Source organism: Clupea harengus, chromosome 19 (genome assembly GCF_900700415.2).
Source record: "Clupea harengus chromosome 19, Ch_v2.0.2, whole genome shotgun sequence".
In the NCBI taxonomy this organism is placed as follows: domain Eukaryota; kingdom Metazoa; phylum Chordata; class Actinopteri; order Clupeiformes; family Clupeidae; genus Clupea; species Clupea harengus.
The window spans coordinates 24,367,357-24,386,346 of record NC_045170.1 but is presented as its reverse complement, the minus strand read 5'-3'; the positions used below and the strand labels follow the sequence as shown (position 1 = coordinate 24,386,346).

Here is an 18,990-nt window from a genome sequence, read left to right as displayed (position 1 = left end):
AATGTCAAGTGACTTCACATTCAGAACATGAAATAGTCAAGTATTGCTCACAATGTCAGAAGAATTGTTGATATTGATGATAAATCCTTTGTATTGTGTGTGCTTGTATTTAAAGTGAACCAAATGAATATGGCTGTGTGTGGTTAGAGCTGCACCTTAATATGTTAGGATAACCTAATAGCACACCATGTCTACCATATATATTATACACTATTTCAAGTGATTCAAACTTTTCAGCACAGCATGCAACTGTTGTGATGAGTCAACCAAAATGTAATCCTTCTTTCCCTGGAAAACAAAAGGCTTGACCTTGACCTATAGTGCCATTGCACTTACAACTTTCAAATACGAAGTCTAATTCAAGCAAACAAATGTTACGTTAAGATTTTTAGCCTTCAGTGTTAGAATTCTGCACCCTCTCAACAAGTGTTGTTCATGGCCCCATGCCGAACTGACTGAATAGCCCTGCTATCCTGCTATTCTGTATACCACCACAAAGAGTACAATGTACTACATACTGCTGTCATTTACAGTATAGATGTATGCCGTTTTTAAGGACATCTGTGTCCAATTTAAGGCCCCCTTGTTATGCATTAAAGTTTGGCTGTGTTAGGAAAGTTGTCGCCTCGCTAGTTTTCATCATAAACATCCATGCCAATGTTATTTATGAAAGAATTCGACGTAGGCTGTAACCTTCTTGGCGTCATCCCTGTCTCACGGAGATTTGTAGTTTTTCCAGATTTCCAAGTCATTGACCTGTTCTGTATCCAGGCTAGCATCCAAATAAATGAATCTCACGTCAAAAAATTGATCAGTCTTCATCAATCTCACGTCAATAAACCTTGGAAGTTTGCAACCTTAAAAACATAACTCAGCTAGCTTGTAATAAATGACACCTATCATATGCATATTAAAGCATGTCACCACAAAATTGTATTAGATTACACATACTCCACATTCAAACGCTTAGAAAACTATGTATATGGGCTGAAAACAAGAGCAGTATTTCAGCTAAATTCAAATTTTTCAATCAAAAATTTATTTTTTTATTATTCCTTGGTTATGTTTGTGTTCATCTCCAACGTCCCAATAAATAAAACTATGCAGAGTCCTATTTGTGTAAAATCTTGTGATATTACTCTACCTTGTAAGTCTACATGCTTCGTTGGCTTATGCTGTTGTCTTTGCCTGTTCCATATCCTTCAGCTTGTCAACAAATACACGTGTACACTGTCCATAAGGGGTAAAACAGTGGTGTAAAAGTGAGCTACCCTCCGCAACTTTAGGGGGAGCCAATTCTCACCGAATGGGGCTTTAAGGGACGCAGAAAAGAATATAAAAATTATTTTGTGACATTTTTCTTTATCTTTCTAAGCTCCTCATAAGCCATATAACCAATTCCACTGCCTGAGATACTACTTGTCTCACCACCAAAGCTGCTACAATTGTAGACTACCCTTATAACAGTTCCCATGTTGATAACTGTAATTCTTACTGCATTCTTACTACCTTTAAGCGTGTGATATTGTGTGACACATTAAACTAAGCATCATAACATTTAACATGCAAAGGTTAGCGTCCTGCACATGATTCATAACCATTTATTAATTTTACTTTAAACATGCAAAAACAAAATTGACCCCTTGACCTGCAGAGAAACTGAAAGCCTGTGTTTGAGCCAATAGTCCAGATATGTCCTGGAATGTCATGTCAATTATGTGAGTGGGTTTCCCCCTAGCTCCCTTCACTTCACTGGAATGCATCAATAACTGAAAGTGGATGCAAAAGAGCTTGGAGCATGATCAATGCAGCGGGAGGCTGTCCATTAAATAAATGATGCATGCCATTCTTTTCTATTACTAAACGTTATGTTAAGGAGTTAGGTTACATTTTGATATGGTATGGGGAAGGTTTGGATTGACATGTCAATTATGTGAGTGGGTTTCCCCCTAGCTCCCTTCACTTCACTGGAATGCATCAATAACTGAAAGTGGATGCAAAAGAGCTTGGAGCATGATCAATGCAGCGGGAGGCTGTCCATTAAATAAATGATGCATGCCATTCTTTTCTATTACTAAACGTTATGTTAAGGAGTTAGGTTACATTTTGATATGGTATGGGGAAGGTTTGGTTTGAAGTTAGGGACACATAATTAAGCAAGGTCAAAAACATGTTTTGGGTCCAAACTCCATGTGCTAGTTTGCCCTGGAGCAAGCTGGTCTATTTATGTGCACGTCGCCAGGAGAAGGGAGCCGATCCTCTCCTCAGTCCTGATGATGATCAGATTCAGCAGCCAAATTGGGGCTTTTGTGATTTTAAAAGACTCTGGCTTCTGATATTTTCAACAATAAATTCATTTGAAATGGGCTCAACACTACCAACACTGTTCAATTCCTTCCAATCATTTCTCTATATTTCCAAAAAAATGGAACACATGACATTGAGCCAAGGATTTCAAACAATTTTGATTTTTTGATTTGATTTTGATTCATAAGCACTGATGTGAAAATTTTCAAACGGGCTTTTATTGCTGTTCGTTTCAGGCTGTTAGTTCAGAGTCAAAAAGTAATTTCTCTGCATAATCTTACAATTAAAATAATAATGCAAAGAACCCATGACACACCAGACAACACACGCCGACATGATGCCAACCAGAATCATCCCTGCATACCAAAACAGACCTATTTTGAGATGGAAACAGAAACACTGTCCCCTCTCTCCTCCTCCTTCCCACGCCATCTCGCCCTCTAAATGACCGGTCAGAACAAAACATGCTAACATAACAAAACAATGACTAAAGATTGCTTAAATTCAATTTGGAACTGGGAATTCTTGAGAACTTTCCCAAACACGGCCATCCAGGAGAAAGATTATTCATTCTCTTTGCATCAGACTGACTCTTTAAGTGGATTCGTGAGACCATATGCTCAGACCCTCTGCTTCCATGATGCTTCGGAAAACTACCAAGAGAAAAAGAGGAACTAACGCTCTTCAACCCAAAGAAAAAGGAAAGAGCCACATATATATACACAGACAGACCCAGACACAGACACAGAGACACTCACCATCTCCATCGTCCCCCATAGTCATGGATTCTCTGCAGGCACACACTGACACTTCTTTCTTCCCCTCGCCCTGTCACACTGGATCAGTGTGACTCAGAGACAGGCACGGCTCTCTCTCTCTGCCACCATAACGCTCTGATTCGCCCTCTCCTCTCCTCTCCTCTCCTCCTGCCTCCCTCCTTGTATGAGCAGGGGTCACACAATGCCTCAATATCTCATTCAAAACGGCCATCTGCAGAACTAGTTAGATCAGGAGAGGGTCCAGACATCCCCTTAGAGGTCTTAGTGTTGTAAGCCCAACTCTTAACCTTCGCAGTATATAGTGAGAGACGCCTTAATCCTTACGGCCAACTGCTGCCCACCCACACAGACTGAGCAGCTGAGAAGATTCCCCACCTCTGAGGACACGGCTCCAGTGCATGGTGTTGATGTGACCAGACACCCTGCTAACGTGCACACACGAGTAACAGTCAACACAGCCTGCCATATCTTGTCGTTTCTCTTAATTTAGAACTATTCTTGGCACACTTTACAATAAGACCACATGGAAAACACACATGACGAGGCACTAACATCGACTTTGGACAAAATATTGAGGCAAATCGGCATTAACTGATTAATTTACTTTAAGGTTGTTTAGGTTTTGTGTAATTCTATGTTTTGTTCGGGAAAGCTCAAAAATTGAGGTTAAGCATTCCACCGATGTCACCAGCTCGTGACCTATGCTGACCACTCACCAGTGCCAACATCCAATTAGGGTGTTCTGTTTCAATCAATACGCAGCACATTAGCACCAAACCTGAACTTGAATGGTGTGTGTTAGATTCCTAACCCTAGAGCTACAGATTATTTGCACATTTTTGTAACATTCAAGCCACAGAAAACTTTCCATCTTCTATAAATCTGCAAAATGAGATATACTGCTCAAACCACATACACACAGTCCTCTTAAAAGGTGCAGTCTTTGATTCTAATCGCATACACTTTTTTTGTCAAATGTAGCAAATTGCTCCTTATGGTCCTCTAGCTGTCCGTTCAGTTTTTGCGCCAAAAAAAAAAATCTCTGTTGTACGCACAGTCCTGGCTCTGTAAATGGGAAACAAACGTAGTGGTTTGGACCGAGCCATAAGCAATCCAAGCCAATCAACATACGTGCTTCAGAAGCACAGAAGGGCGGGGTGAAATTTGATTGGATGTTGAGCACAAATATGAACAACGTTTTGTGAAACCAAAATCATGGACTGCATCTTTACAAGTCTTTTCAACACTCTCCCCTGCACCAATCCCCTGCCTATACTCCATGTCCCTGGACCCACCACCATCACCACCACCACCACGCTAGCTAGCTAGGAAGACAGCACTGACAAAAAGTCACTAGCAACATAATGTTTTACATTACTGCTCATCGCCATGCTGCCAAAACTTACCAGTTTTGCTGATCATCACAGAGACACAGATATAAAACCTGACACATCCTGGCAAAGTTCGACCACACAGCGAAGCTGAACCCAAACCTTCCAACTAGCGGTGGACTGAACATCAGAGTTTACAATGATTTGCACATGCAGTAGCCAGGTTACCCTATATCCTTGCAGTTGTTATTTGACTGTGGTAAGGGTCGAACAACAAACCACTCAAAGTATGTATGTGGCAATGCTATACTAGTGCTAGTTACACATAGGAGTAATTTAGCACAGTATTTCAAGAAGACTAAGGACTTGAGGCAAGTCTCTTTTCCTGCAGTGCTTATTTAAATGTGGCAGAGGTGAGCGACTGTGTACAGAAACTCTGCATACCCACTGCCTAGGTAGGGATATCTTCTTTAATGGCTTGTTATGACACAGCACTTAAAACGGAATGGTTTGACTTTTTAGAGCATTTAAATGACAAACTTTTTTTTTTTTTTTCTCGTTTAATTTTTTGCTGGAATGCCCCTTTTAGACGGATGTTTTTCATATAAGCCCAACTCACTCGTTATGGGATGGCATGTTTGTTTGGTGAGTAAAGAACAGCTTTTGACACGGACAACAATGTTCTCATTTATATTAGTATAATGAACAGTTATTTGTTGATCCACTACTCATGTTTGTCCTGGATTCACAGTTTTGATAGCATGTCATCATTCCACATCTAGTATGGACTAAAGGATATCATGGGAAAATCCTTTCAACCTTGGAACCTGTTTGTTACCAGTCCTTACTGAACAGCCTCCTGCCAGCCTGAATTAAATTTCATACGAGACAAGTCACGGAAGCTGTTGTACTATGAACATATACAAATGATGGAAAATTATGCAAAGAATATCAACAGCAATTTTAATTACACCAGACATGCAGCTACATTTATCAAAAATGGGACTAGTTTCCTAGAGGGAAGAATATGTGGTTGTGCTCTGGTTATATCATACCAATGATATAACAATCCTATTATGACACATGAAATCACTCCACAGGGCAGAGTAGATTTACTTTCAGTTTTGCTTAAATTGATTAATAATAGAATAAAACGTCATAGATATCCTAGATGAGATACTACGTTGTAGTATCCAAGACCTGAATTCTACCTAGAGTTTTCATAGAGGGTTATAAACTCTCAAACTCCTATTGTAGTGGTATTGCATCAGTTCAGTTGTAACAAGGAATGACATGTTTTGAAACTGCCTCTGGTAACAGGCAGGTAACTATCAATTCATGTCACATTGTACAATCCAGAAAATGCCTCTTCACCAGTGAGGGTGTTAGGCTACAGCCTTTACCTTGACTGAAGCTCACATTTCCAGAGTGAAGCATATCATCAAAGCGGCCCAGAATCAGCTGGAGCCTGTAAAACACAAAACACAGTCCAGTTAGAATATGAATGATTAAATATGCAAACCTCAGTTCAGTACAGCACAGTTTGATCATTTCATCCTGAAGGGCTGGTGGAGCAGCAGAGGCCAGCAAAGATTTTTAAAAAGTCAGTTAAGTAAAAGATGTAAGAAATATGATAAGTAAATAGGATGTTTTATTTTAAATACCAAAATGATAATATTTACTAAACATTTCATTATAAGAAGTTCACAATTCAAGTCTGTTAACTACAAAGACAATCCAACACAGCTGAATATGTAATACTCCACAAAACAAACATGCTGGAAAGGGTCCTTCTCATTGTTTGTCCATTTCATAGGGAACTAGAACAGAAATCCAGAAGAGAAGGGAAGAAAACTGATCTGTCCTGGGCCATAGTCTCCCCAAGGTAGAGCTCAGACAAGCACATTTCACTCACTAGAGTCTCTCAAGCACCACATATGGGGCTAAATGTTCCACATCCTTTCTGAGCTGTGATTAATGTTTACATTACACAGCAATCAGACATGAATGGACTCAAACATATAGTCTTTTTCAAAAACTAGGGGAAATGTACAGCCACTTCGATTCAGACAGGGTGCACGAGTGTGTGAGACAGAGAAAGGTCTTTTCAAATGACCCCTACACCCTCTACCCACCCAATTTCACTCCGTGTTGACACTCCTTGTGTCAATCCAAAGCAAGAAGGCAGGTAGCGGTTGTGGGTTATAACAGCAAGCTCCAAAAGCAAGGTTGAGCGAGTGCAACAGGTTTTAAGGTCTGTGATGCACCTCAACTCGACTGGTGAGTTGTTTTCCAGGCCCCATGGCCGTATTTGTTACTAAAGGAGTAATTATCAACAATAATCAGTAAAACTGATATTAGCAGGAAAATAAGTAATACACTGAAGACCGACAAGAAGCAGACCAACATTATACAACATGTGTGGGTCTAGTATGGAAAAGTTAACATAAATAAAACATAACATGATCATTTTATCAATTAAATTGTCTTTGCCTTGAGGGCATCCTGAAATTTTCCACTGATTCCCAGCCTATGCCTTCATTTAGAGTGCCCTGCCCAGGCTGCCCACGAGGAGTTTCACCCAGAGATGAAGGGCCCAGGCTGCCCACGAGGAGTTTCACCCAGAGATGAAGGGCCCAGGCTGCCCACGAGGAGTTTCACCCAGAGATGAAGGGCCCAGGCTGCCCACGAGGAGTTTCACCCAGAGACGAAGGGGACAGGCTCCGGTTTGAACAGGGGCCAAAGACACAAGGGAGGGTGATCACACCCGCCCGCAGGTGAGAAGTGCAAAAGGCATCCATACTCCCTCCATGATGTGCAAGAGACGTCGTCAGTAAGCTTGTGTATATATGCATGCGTACATGTGTGTGTGTGCGTGCACATGTGCACAGACCAATCCAAAACCCAGATTCTGTTCTCTTTTTCCCATTTTTTTTTTTCTTCTCTCCCTGTTCTCTTACGTAACCTCCAGCTGGGCACAAACAGCTTGGGGTGGGGCCAGGCTCCAGCTCGGAGTGCAGCACCACCCCTCCCCCACACCTTGTCTCCATCTGCCTCTCTGCCACTGCCAGACACTCTTGCGGATTTTTCCATTGTTTAAAGGCTTGACACACCGGCAGGGTGACGGGGGGCGATCTTTGCAACTTCAAATTTAAGTGACAAGGATTTCAAATTTCTTGACTATTAAGAGTGCACCAGCTAACATTGTGATATGTCTGTATGGACGTTCAATATTTAAACATTTAGTATGCTGTGAAACTCGATCAAACTTCTTCACATAGGACATGGTCAAATGTATAAGCAGGAAGGGATCATGTATAAACCTTGCATAAACACAAATGCCTGTACACCCTTGGAACAATTTTTACACAATATTTCATGAATTAAATCATAGAAAAGCTCCTGCCTTAAGGACATCCAAAAAGGGCTTATCCATACACACTGACAACATTCCAAAACTGGTTTGTTATGCCTGTTTCTTCTTCTGGAATATCTACATTAACCAGCTAGTTTCCTATCAGTAGTGCATGCCATTAGTTCCCCCTTCCTGCTGTTGTCACATTGGCATAGGCCTAATTAGCTTTACTTGAGATTTGCTGCACATGCCCTCAGGGTCCAGCATATCCTCAGGGTTGTCCCAACATCGCCTTGAAATATGTGTCTAAGCCATAGTGGCCGTACTGGGCACTTTCTGACTGACTTAGAATCATTCAGATTGATCGACATTAGGCATGACGATCAGAACCATCTTATCCTTGTACATGTGTTGTGATTCACGTGGAAGTTTGAGAGAGCTTGGTGCATAAAGTATGATCGTTTTAACTATTAGAGAATGAAATCCTTTGAGTTTACCGTTTAGTGTTTTTCTATGTATTTATTTCTGCAAATCTGGTGCTATTTACATTGAAAAAAAAAAAACAATTAGTGATGGTGCGATATTCAGAACGTGGATTGGTACCATTTGAAAAACAGGTTCAATACAATAATACTTGAAACAAATATCAATTCAAGGTATAACATTCAACAATTATATTATATATTAAAGGATTTCTGGGTGGTAGACTGCACCCCTGAGAGTTAAACACAGTCATTAGCCGATGTACCCCTGGGAGGGGGTCACTTCCCACCCTCTCTACTTCTAACCACTGTGAACATGGTTCAAACATACAGGGACATAGCATGAAGTTTACATTGAACTATATGAATGTACATCACATAAAACTTAGATTGTAACTGAAAATGTACGTTGTGTTTCCTACACAGACCAATACAATAATTTAAGTAGGTTTTTGAACCTTAACTAGGTGGCCGCGAAAATAACACGCATTAAAACAACAGAAATGATTGAAATATTGCTATTGGTAAATCACAGAATGTTCCCCTGTTTCCGCCAAGAGGAAAGTTAATGTATTTGTCCACCAAAGGAGAGATTTGTTTCAATCAAGAGTCGGTTGCCAAATACTCTCAACACAGATCTCTGTCGTCTTATCTTGTTGTCTAGGATTTAGTGTGGCACTACTACTGTAGCACTACTGACCTGAAAGCCAGAACGGTCAGTAGACTACGCCAAGGCATTGGAGACAGGAAAAACCTTTCCCATTCTTACACTCATACTAGCATTAAGTTTTATCCATTTCATTCAATTTTTTCCCCACGGTCATATGAGTTACTTTGGTAACATGTTGATGAATATGAGAAGATGTACAATAAGTTATTGTTTAATTGGAACAATAGATTATGTTAGAACAATAGATTATATTACAACAATAAGATTCTCAGTTCAAATTCAAAGTGGTTGAATATGCATTTGCTACATACCACTTAGCTAGAACAAGGTTTGGTGTGCATTTGTGAATATGTGCAAGACTGGTTAAAGACACCAAAATAAAAGGAAAGTTGCTAAAAATGTTCTTTGTTTTTGTTTTTCTTTTGATTAGCAGCATGCTTTACCAATTACATTTTTCAGTTGAGAAGGTCAGTTAAGGCCAGGAAAACTCATCAGATCAGAAGACACTCCTGTGTGGTACCCAAATAATTACAAAACTTGACAAGAATGCAGGTTTATTGTTGCAAACTATCTGTCATGCTTTAATCCAAGACAAATGATGGGATGTATTCCAAACGTGTGACCCTTATCTGAGTGCTTACCGCTGCTGGGGCAGTCCACTCTTGCTCAGGTCTGCCCTCACTCTCTCCCCGACGTGACGATACACATCCACTAGTGACACTATGGCGGCCTCCCTCACCTACAACAGAAAGGACATTTAACTCAGCAGACCATAACATGATAGCAATTTACACAACAAACCAGACGTTCTGTTAACGAATGCCACATGTTCATATTTGTACAGACTTTTAAAGGAAAAATGTATTCAAATAATTTGCTTTACTTTGTCTGTTTAAGGCTAGTGTCCCCTAGCTTCTGTAGAAAATCTTGCTACATAAAATAGCATAAAAGTAGCCCATTAACATTCATTAAAATGGCAGAGATATCTTTTTACTAGTACTTTAATAACCAAGCTGAACCTGGGTAGTAACACATTTTTTTCCAAATACAATTTATTGATCATTATTATCATGACAAAAAAAATCATTCCAAAGAGGCCCTTTAGTTCCCTCTTCTCTAGCTCTCTCTACTAGGAGAAAGTTAAGCAAAAGACCTTTTCCCATTCAACGCGTTCATGCCTAACCACCACTTAAGAAGAGAAATCATACATCTCCGACACACTACCAACACAATGGGCTGGTCATCCATCTGCAAATAACTGGAAACAATGCAGCTCAGGCCACCTCAACCACTTCAAGCTGAAAGTGTCAATCAAAGATCAGAGGCAGAGGTCTCATTAAGGTTATATACACTTACAGGGGTATCCCTCCTCCAGTGTCACCATATATAACTCAAAATAAAGATCCATCTGTCTGATCAACTATCTGATCTTCATCCACAGCTTTTCCGTTTCATTTATGTTCATAAGCAAAGCTCTGCTACACATAGCACAGACACCATTTTTCTGTGGAGACAGGAGCTACTTGCCTCCTCTGTGGCAGTTACTGATTACCCTCTTGCTGACACTGTGCATCGGAGTGTTAAAGTAAGTGTTTAGCATGTCAGCATGCCAACAACCACTTCTGCCTCAAGTGCCATTGTTTTGCTAGTTCCATAGGCTTGTAAGAGGGGTTTAAATACAGTATTTATGCTAATTGAGATGCCATGTCTTCTACGACCAAGGCTTTTTTCAGCCCTCAAAAAGCTAATTCAAGATTGAGGATTCATTTCACTATACAGTAGATGAAACAGTAGTACAGAATGTGGTAGAGATCACACAGTGTGATTTTTTTTATAGAGAATCTGTAAATGAATGAGCGCGCATCTGATCGTGTGCATGTATGAGCCGGGTTGGAAATCACTGCTGATATTGTCAAGAGCGACTATACCACAGTGGTTAAAGCAGAGAATAGGAATCATGTATTGGAGCCTCTGGAGACACGTAAAAAAGACGGTCACTAATTCAAATACAAACAACAGAAGATAGTAAACACAGACACTTTAAAAGGGATGACATATTTACCTGTGGGTTTTGGTCTCCAGTTAATGTGCAGAGAAATGGCACGATCTTACTGAGACTCAGCGGTTTGGCACCAAACCTGTGAAAGAGACACCTGCGAGTCAATGTGTGTGGGATTATATCCATAGGCATCCATAGGACAGCCAAGTCTATGTGCCTTGTCCTGTTTAGACTGGCTTGACCGATCTGTGCCATTTGGGAGCAAAAATCACCATAAATGTTACCATAGTAAGCTTGAAAGTATGTATGTGTGTGTGTGTGTGTGTGTAATCAGGATCCATACGACGTTAGCTGTATTTTCAAGAGTAACAATGGTCATAGTGTGTTTGTGTGGGTGATTTGTGTGTACCGGTGCACATACAATGTGTGCAATGAGTATACTCACGTATTAAGGGTGGCAACTAAGCAGAAACACACTCCTTCTCTACTGCGGAAGTTCTTGTGTTTAAAGCCGGTAAATAATCTTTCCCAAACAAACTGTTAATAGAGCATAGGTGAGAAAGCAGAGTTGATAATCAGATAAACAGCCACATCTTCAATCATTTATAGAAAACTATTCTGAACAAATGTTCTTCAAAGACATTGATCTGTGCAGAGAAAATGATCCTCACATGAACAGAGCAATAATATTAAAATCTAAACTCAAGTAACTGATACAAGATGCCACCTATTACATGCTTAATACAGGGATCGCTAATGGTCACCAAAACACATTCTTACAGATAGACAAACACCACCTTTTCCTCACCTTAAGCTAGTCAAAAGCATGCTAAATAAATGTATCAATCCAACACAGCATGTGTGCTGTGCCCTGTCTGTGTGTGTGTGTGTGTGTGTGTGTGTGTGTGTGTGTGTGTGTGTGTGTGTGTGTGTGTGTGTGTGTGTGTGTGTGTGTGGCACTGATGATGCTCACCATGGGATTGGCACTCTGCTCCATGAGCTTCAGGATGACAGCCTGGGACTGCTCACGCACCTGGTCTTTAGAGTCGCCCAGTCGGTCCACCAGCGCTGGCACAACTGCAGAGAGAAACAACATATGGATCATCAACAGATCTCATGGACTGGTCTTAGTCCATAATACATACATTACTTATCCTGTCATAATATTGTGCCATTAAGATGAATTCAGAAATACATGTCTAGTGTTCTGAGCCAATTTGGGGGATATTTCTATTTTCTCTATGCATGTTTTACATGGTATTTTACATTTTATTGATAAGATTGCAGTGTCCAAGGTTCTTGAAATGGACAAATGTCAAAACATCACCCCCTATCAAAATGAAAGGTCTACTCAAGACGAACATACCTGTATCTCACAATCTACATACAGTGTCACATGCTATACACACACACATAAAACTTCCATATTTATCAACACATACCCATACCAATACACACACACACAGGCCCACATGTGTACACACACAGAAATACACTGACATACAAAAACAAAATCACACCTTACCTGTACCCACATATCCTCTGAACCGCTCATTCAGTCTGTCAACAAATGCTGCTACAATATCGATCCCCAGCAAGGCCACCTGATAAAAACACAACCATCCAAACATGAGCACGCATATCCATCAAAAGGTCGATCAAAAGTGATGATGTGAATATTAAGCACAAACCAGAGGTTAAACCTACTAGTCATACTATAGTTTACTTCCTGATTTTCTCCCAATAATGGGCTTCAAATGGAACAGTGACTGGTGCAGTTTAATTTGACTAAGTACTTGCAAATGGATACATAACTATAGTAGCAGCAGCAGACAGTGAGAGACAAAACTTACTTAAATACAGCATAAAGCACAAAAACTTAGGTGGGATCATTTTTTTTTTTTACAATTCAGTGATGATGTCTATATGTTGCAAGTCTATATATTACTAAAATTTGAATGAATCTTAAAATGTAAATGTCATTTCAGTCATGCCTCGGAAACATGTGAGGATAGTCTTAATTGTTTAGTTTGTGCTTCTGAATTGGTGATTAGCCAATACATTTGTCATTTTGTAGTCGCAAGGTAACAGATTTGTTGGATTTCAGATTAAACTGGCCATAAAAACATGGAATATCTAAAAATGGTTGTTCCTTAGGACTCTTTCCAGTCCAGAGAATAATGTATTTATCCAAAAATGACTGCAAAAGTTTGAAATGTCCAAAAATAATGGACCCTAGAAGCAACATATCAAGGTGCAAAAACAAAAAAAAAGGAACCCTGGGCCTCATTCTCGAATATTTTCTTAAGTGTCTTCTTAAATATCTTCTTCCGAACTTCGAAAGACCAACGTAAGAAAATACCTAACTTCACTGGTGCAGAGGTGGAGGTACTGTTGCAGAATGTAGACGAGTCCATTCTATTCCACTATTGCTATATCCACGAAATTGAGTTTAGTGCTTATTTATTTATTCACTTACATTTGCAGTGTTCGTGTAGTGCTTTTTTATTTATTTTAGCGCATCACGATGCCTCGTAGAATCATGACTATTAATGTGAAACGTAATTGTTAATGATACAAATATTCTAGTATTTATTATTATAATTATTTAAATCTGAGGGTGTCTGTAGAATTGATGTGAACGCAATCACCAACGATTTCTCACAAATTCAGCCCTTAAGAACAATCTGGCCGATTTACGACTGCTATTTAGCGTTCTTAAATTCTGGTCTAAGTTAAGAACGAATCCCAGATGAGAAAACTTTCGTGAATGCCAGAATTGTCCCCGGAACGTTGTAAGTGGAGTTAAGAAGACATTTCTTCCTAACTTGTTCTTAACTGCGTTCGAGAATGAGGGCCCCCTTGTCATTCAGTCACCTTTGGTCTGTACCAGCGGATGCAATCAAAGTGGCACTGATAACAGCACTTTCAATACATCATTCAAGATGGCTGGGTGCACTAATCACGCAGAGCAAGTATTACAGCAGCACACAAGACAAGGGAAGCAAAGCAAAGTGAGGGGAGAGCATCCGACACAGCCTCAAACCCAGGTCTACGAGGTAAGAACCCTGCACCCTCACAACAAAGCCAAAGAGCCAGGCGCATTGGTATGGCAGTCAGAACACAAGTTCAACCCCTCCCTTCAGGAAGCCTGCCCATGCACTTCATGCACACAATGGTATCACCCATGCTGCCGTGCATTATCACATCATCATCATATTGTCACATTCTTTCGTCAACTAACATTCTGTCAGTGCACTGTTGGTACCCAAATATTTCTTTATTATCTATTTTAGATACTTATCTTGTTCTTGTAATCGTTCTCTTTGAAAGATAATCAAACATTTATAGAGATAGACTTTCACACCACAAGTTTCAATCTAGGTTACCATAAATCACTTTTTTGATTCTTTTGTTTTTATCCTCATCAATCCTGCATTTCCACACATAAACAGACAACTTCATGATAGTTTAGTGCAATTCACATAGCATTGTAAACCATCTAATATAACATATTTAATACATATAAGCGTGAAGCTTTGACATACTACATTGTTAACTGTGCCTATAGCTAGCTTTCTTTAACTGAAGGTGCCTAATCTACTAACTCACAATGAAGACAGATAAAGTGCTGATGAGCCTTAACCTGATACTAACTTCCAGATGAAATTTACATTACAAGAATTTTCATTGACATTGAAAGAACTAATGATAACTAAAGAACTAAACTAACTAAAGAAAATATTGCTTGATGTTGCAAAGAAAAAGAACTCAGTCAGCAAGGATGGTAAGGGACGTGTGGTATCAAGAATGGCTTTGGTATGGGTCATTCCATGTGAAATCAACAGAGGCCTGGATTAGCTTCATACTTTAAAATTAAGCCTGTATCTTCTTTAGGATCTGAGATACGGACACTTCAAAAAGAGGGCATGGTCCTAATTTAACTGCAAAATTACTAAAGTTACTAAGAAAACGTATTACAAAGTTATTCATGCTAGGTGCATGACATTTTCAGGGATTGTTCTACACTATTAGAAGTCTTTAACCTCATTAAATAACTGCAAACCACAGTTGCATATTTGCCAAAGTATGGCTTGCTGATAATGGAAGGTCCTTTATAAGGCTACTTGAGTATCTGGACCATCAGCAGTTGTGGAATTGATTATGGTCTAAAAATGGTCAAAAAGAAACACAAGCTTTCTTCAAAAACCCAAAATTACTGTTTGAAGAAATTCCATGCAAGAAATTGGCAAGAAACTGAACATAACCTCCAAAGGTGTGCACCTTGTCCTTCACAGAACACAAGAACCGTGCACGGCAGATTTAACCAAGATACTCAGAGAAGGAGGAGGCCACAGAGCATGACTGTGCAGGTGGAGAAGAACAACAGAATCTCTAGTTTGAGATCCAGATACCTCACAGGTCTTCAGCTAGCAGTTTTATTAAATATTACTGTAGCGAAGGTAGAGCGTAGTCACCCCACCCAGACTTGAACCCGGGTCTACAGGGTGCCAAACATGCACTCTGACCACAGCGCCAAAGAGCCAGGCTCGATGGCATGGCAGTCAGAGCACATACTCATCTGTAGTGACGGCACATCGTCACAAGTACCCATACAAAATACCAGTATGATCATCAGCAGTGAAAAGGCTCTGGAATGCTTCTGGAATGCTGGCCTTCTAGGCAGAAGAAGCCATATCTGAGACTGGCCTATGAAAAAGTCATATCTGAGACTGGCCTATGAAGAAGCCATATCTGAGACTGGCCTATGAAAAAGTCATATCTGAGACTGGACTAAAATGGGCAAAAGGAAACACGTACTGAGTGGAACATGACTGAAAATAGGTTATAGACAGACAAGTCTAAGTTGGTGTGTTTTGATCACAAAGAAGAAACTTTGTCCAGTACAGAACAAATATGATTGTGAAGGGGTCTGGGGGTGCTTAGGTGCTGGTCAAGTATGTAATGTGTACGTACATTATAAAAGGAATCTTTAACAGGGAAGGCTAGAACTCCATTTCACCATGACTCCATCGCCATGCCAATTTGATCCTACAACAAGAGACACCAAATTGGAGCATTGCTCCAAATTCTGCTAGACCTATTTAGTGAAAAAGCAGTCACACTGTAGTGCTGCAAAGTTGGGAATTGCTGCTAATGGAGAATTATTTGATGAAAAGCAATTTTTAATCGCTAAATAGTCATTTCCCACTGAAATAATCATTTCCAACTTGGTCAATGTCTGGATTATATATTTGATTACTTTTTAAACGTATTTGATGGACGATTCCAAACTTTTTAATGGTAGCGTAGTTGTGTGCTTCAACTTGCCAATTATATATCATTGCTGATGTCAGCAGTCTACTCTACTGTATCGGTCCATACTTGCTTAGCCCTATTTGGAAGCTGTTGTCAGGAGCTGCTCTCGGTGCATAACAGCAGACCTAGACTAGTTTAGTTTAATCCTTCTTTTGTCGGTTACTGTTTCACACACAGGTCTGGATTTCCATGTAACATGGCTTCGTCTTTAGTTCCATGCCCTACTGGTGAAATGCTCAGTTGTATTGAAGACAGTCACACATTGGATCATGCAAAACACTTTAAAATAATCAGTTCAACATATAATTTAATTTTCATATAGGCTTTTCCAAGTTATCATTATACAGATCAGACTGGGGACAGTTTCTCGCTTAATTTCTCAGATAGTGTCTAAAACAAGTGAAACTCACAGCCAACATGTGTGATGGCATCAGCATCTCTCAATCTCTGTCCAACGTTCTAAACAGAATGCACTTTGTGTGGCAAATTTGTAACTAAGGTTTGCACAAGATTTTGAGTGCACAATTGGCTTTTTTACAATTTTAACACGCTTTACCATGGTTGCAACCAGCAAGCGTAGCTAGCAGGTGAACTAGGCTAGCAATTATTATTTATTTATTTTTTAAATGTGACGCCCTTGGTTTGTAAGCGACTGTAAACAAACGCTGTAAGGACTACGACTTACAGAAAAACCCTTATCCACCACTTTATAGGTTTGAATAATGCATGGTCTTAATTTTATTTTTTACTTTTACTGGCATGTTAGAATTGTCCTCGGTCACTGTTCCAAATGTCCCCGACACGTTACAACGGTCCCCAAAAGCAATCGCTGAATTTAGATGAAAATTAAAGGACAAAGTAAGGCACATGTTTTTGAATAAGTGAGAAAAATAGAGACAAAGTATGTAGCCAATATTGCATATCTGTTAAAATGACAACTGTCACTTATGCCGATTTGTTTGCAACAAGACAAAACGTACAAGAAAGCAAACTGTGTTACAACAGTCCCCCGTCTCCCCATTGATTTTGTAGGACTTTCAATACTGTAGCAGTTTTGGATAACTGAATGAATGAGCTAAGGTAATATTAGCCTGCCATATGTGAGCCGTGTCCGTTACATAAATGTACAAAGAAATTGATTTTAAGTAGTTAATATGTTCTCAACAGCATATCCAGGCAAACCCTTAGCGAAGGGACAAACTAACAGGCAATGAATCTATTCTCATCCCAACCCAAACAAGGGTTAACGGCACACGGCTAGACAATAGCTAATGAATAATCCATCGATGCTCCGCCCAGAATAATATTGAACTGCAGACGACTAATATTTTAAAACGCCGTTATTTTAAGTCAGAAATTACACAATAACCCAAACCATGACTGTTTCCTCCCATTGTGGCCGCTATGGAAGAAACACCCATCCCTAAGGACCAGTCGGTCACCCTCTAAAAACCAACGCGCAAAAACAATAGCCCTATACCCTCCCCCGCCGCCCCAAACACACGCGCACAGACAATCATGAACAGATCTCATCATAAAATGAGCAATGCTACTATTAGCTTATTTACCGCGGACCAATTTTGGCCACAAACGCGAGAACGTGCCATACTAAAAGGCAATATCCATTACCAAGGCTTTCAAGCAAGCTGTGAATTACACAAATAGCTTACTGGACAATTGAAACAACAAACCTTCCAGTTCAAGCATTTCAATTACGGACCATCATTAGCTAGAAGCGAAATTACCATTGTCCCAAGCAAGCCATAAAGCTGGGACACACAGTTTAGGTGTGAGCGTGACAGGCGAAAGTAACGTTAGTAGGATAACAGTCTTATCAGGATGAGTGATGAGTTACGGTCTGATGTGGATGACAGGGGAGTACCGTTATAACATTATGCTACAATGCAACCTTAGTTGCTACAAATGTTAATGTTACCTTGAAATTGCTGGAGTTGACCCATCCCGTTAGTTCATCTATGGTCTTATCTAACCGTGATTTGTCCTGCTCAACATCCAAAGACCTCTGCGGATCATTGAGGTAGTCTATTAAATCTGGGCCGACCTGCAGTCGACAGGTCACGTCCTTCTGCAAAATCTGCTGGTAAAAATAGTCCATGTTGTCATTTTCCCCCATCGAAACCGAATGTATTGGGCCTGCAGAAGCCGCTAGAACACAGTGACGTTTCAGTTCCCGTTTAGTGTTGAAGAAAGCGTGAGGCTCTGTCACCAAAATCTTGGACTGTCCAGTGAGGTCGGCTTCCTCTTTTTGTATGATATGAGACTATCTATTCAATGTAGAACGCGTGATTAAATGGCAGTGTAAGACGTCCCAGTGAAGCTAATAATCCATTAAGTTGTTGGATAAACGCGAGATATTCAAAACGTCATAGTTGCGACAAGGAACGGTCACTGACGCGCATTAATAACAGTTAAGCAAACTGAACACTGGGGTGATCTAGCAGCCTAGCTAGCTAAGTTACCAACGTTAGCTAGCTAGCCAACAATGCTGACGTTATGGCTGGCTGGGCAAGGGCCTAACGCCTAGTTCATAACTCCTGCAACCCATGGTGGGAAATGTCCGTAATATGCAGGTATGGTAAATTAAATGAAGCCACAGCTGAATTGGTTGTCGCTCCTTAACTGCGCGCCACCGGTTTGTGAAATCCGTACGAGCCTCTCAGCCTCCTAGTCGGCCTACAAAATAACACCAGCGCAGCGGTGGATACAGGGTTTGGGGTCCTCTAGCGC

The 18,990-nt window shown here is 40.2% G+C and overlaps 1 protein-coding gene across 14 annotated transcripts in view; it reads right to left on the bottom strand.

The window, feature by feature from the left end:
• The window catches only part of clasp2 (cytoplasmic linker associated protein 2), a 64,414-nt gene extending 45,424 nt beyond the window's left edge, over nucleotides 1–18,990 (bottom strand). For 13 of the 14 annotated variants that reach the window (XM_031586206.2, XM_031586211.2, XM_031586209.2 and 10 more), the window contains exons 1-7: nucleotides 18,179–18,990; nucleotides 12,449–12,527; nucleotides 11,897–12,000; nucleotides 11,369–11,460; nucleotides 10,987–11,062; nucleotides 9,566–9,663; nucleotides 5,821–5,885 (exon numbers count right to left, since the gene is read on the bottom strand). In XM_031586206.2, the coding sequence (XP_031442066.1) occupies nucleotides 5,821–5,885; nucleotides 9,566–9,663; nucleotides 10,987–11,062; nucleotides 11,369–11,460; nucleotides 11,897–12,000; nucleotides 12,449–12,527; nucleotides 18,179–18,376 (712 nt within the window). In that variant the 5' untranslated portion in view covers nucleotides 18,377–18,990. Of the gene's footprint in view, nucleotides 1–3,065; nucleotides 4,325–5,820; nucleotides 5,886–9,565; nucleotides 9,664–10,986; nucleotides 11,063–11,368; nucleotides 11,461–11,896; nucleotides 12,001–12,448; nucleotides 12,528–18,178 lie in introns of those variants that run through there. The other variant, XM_031586217.2, reaches the window with a different exon arrangement.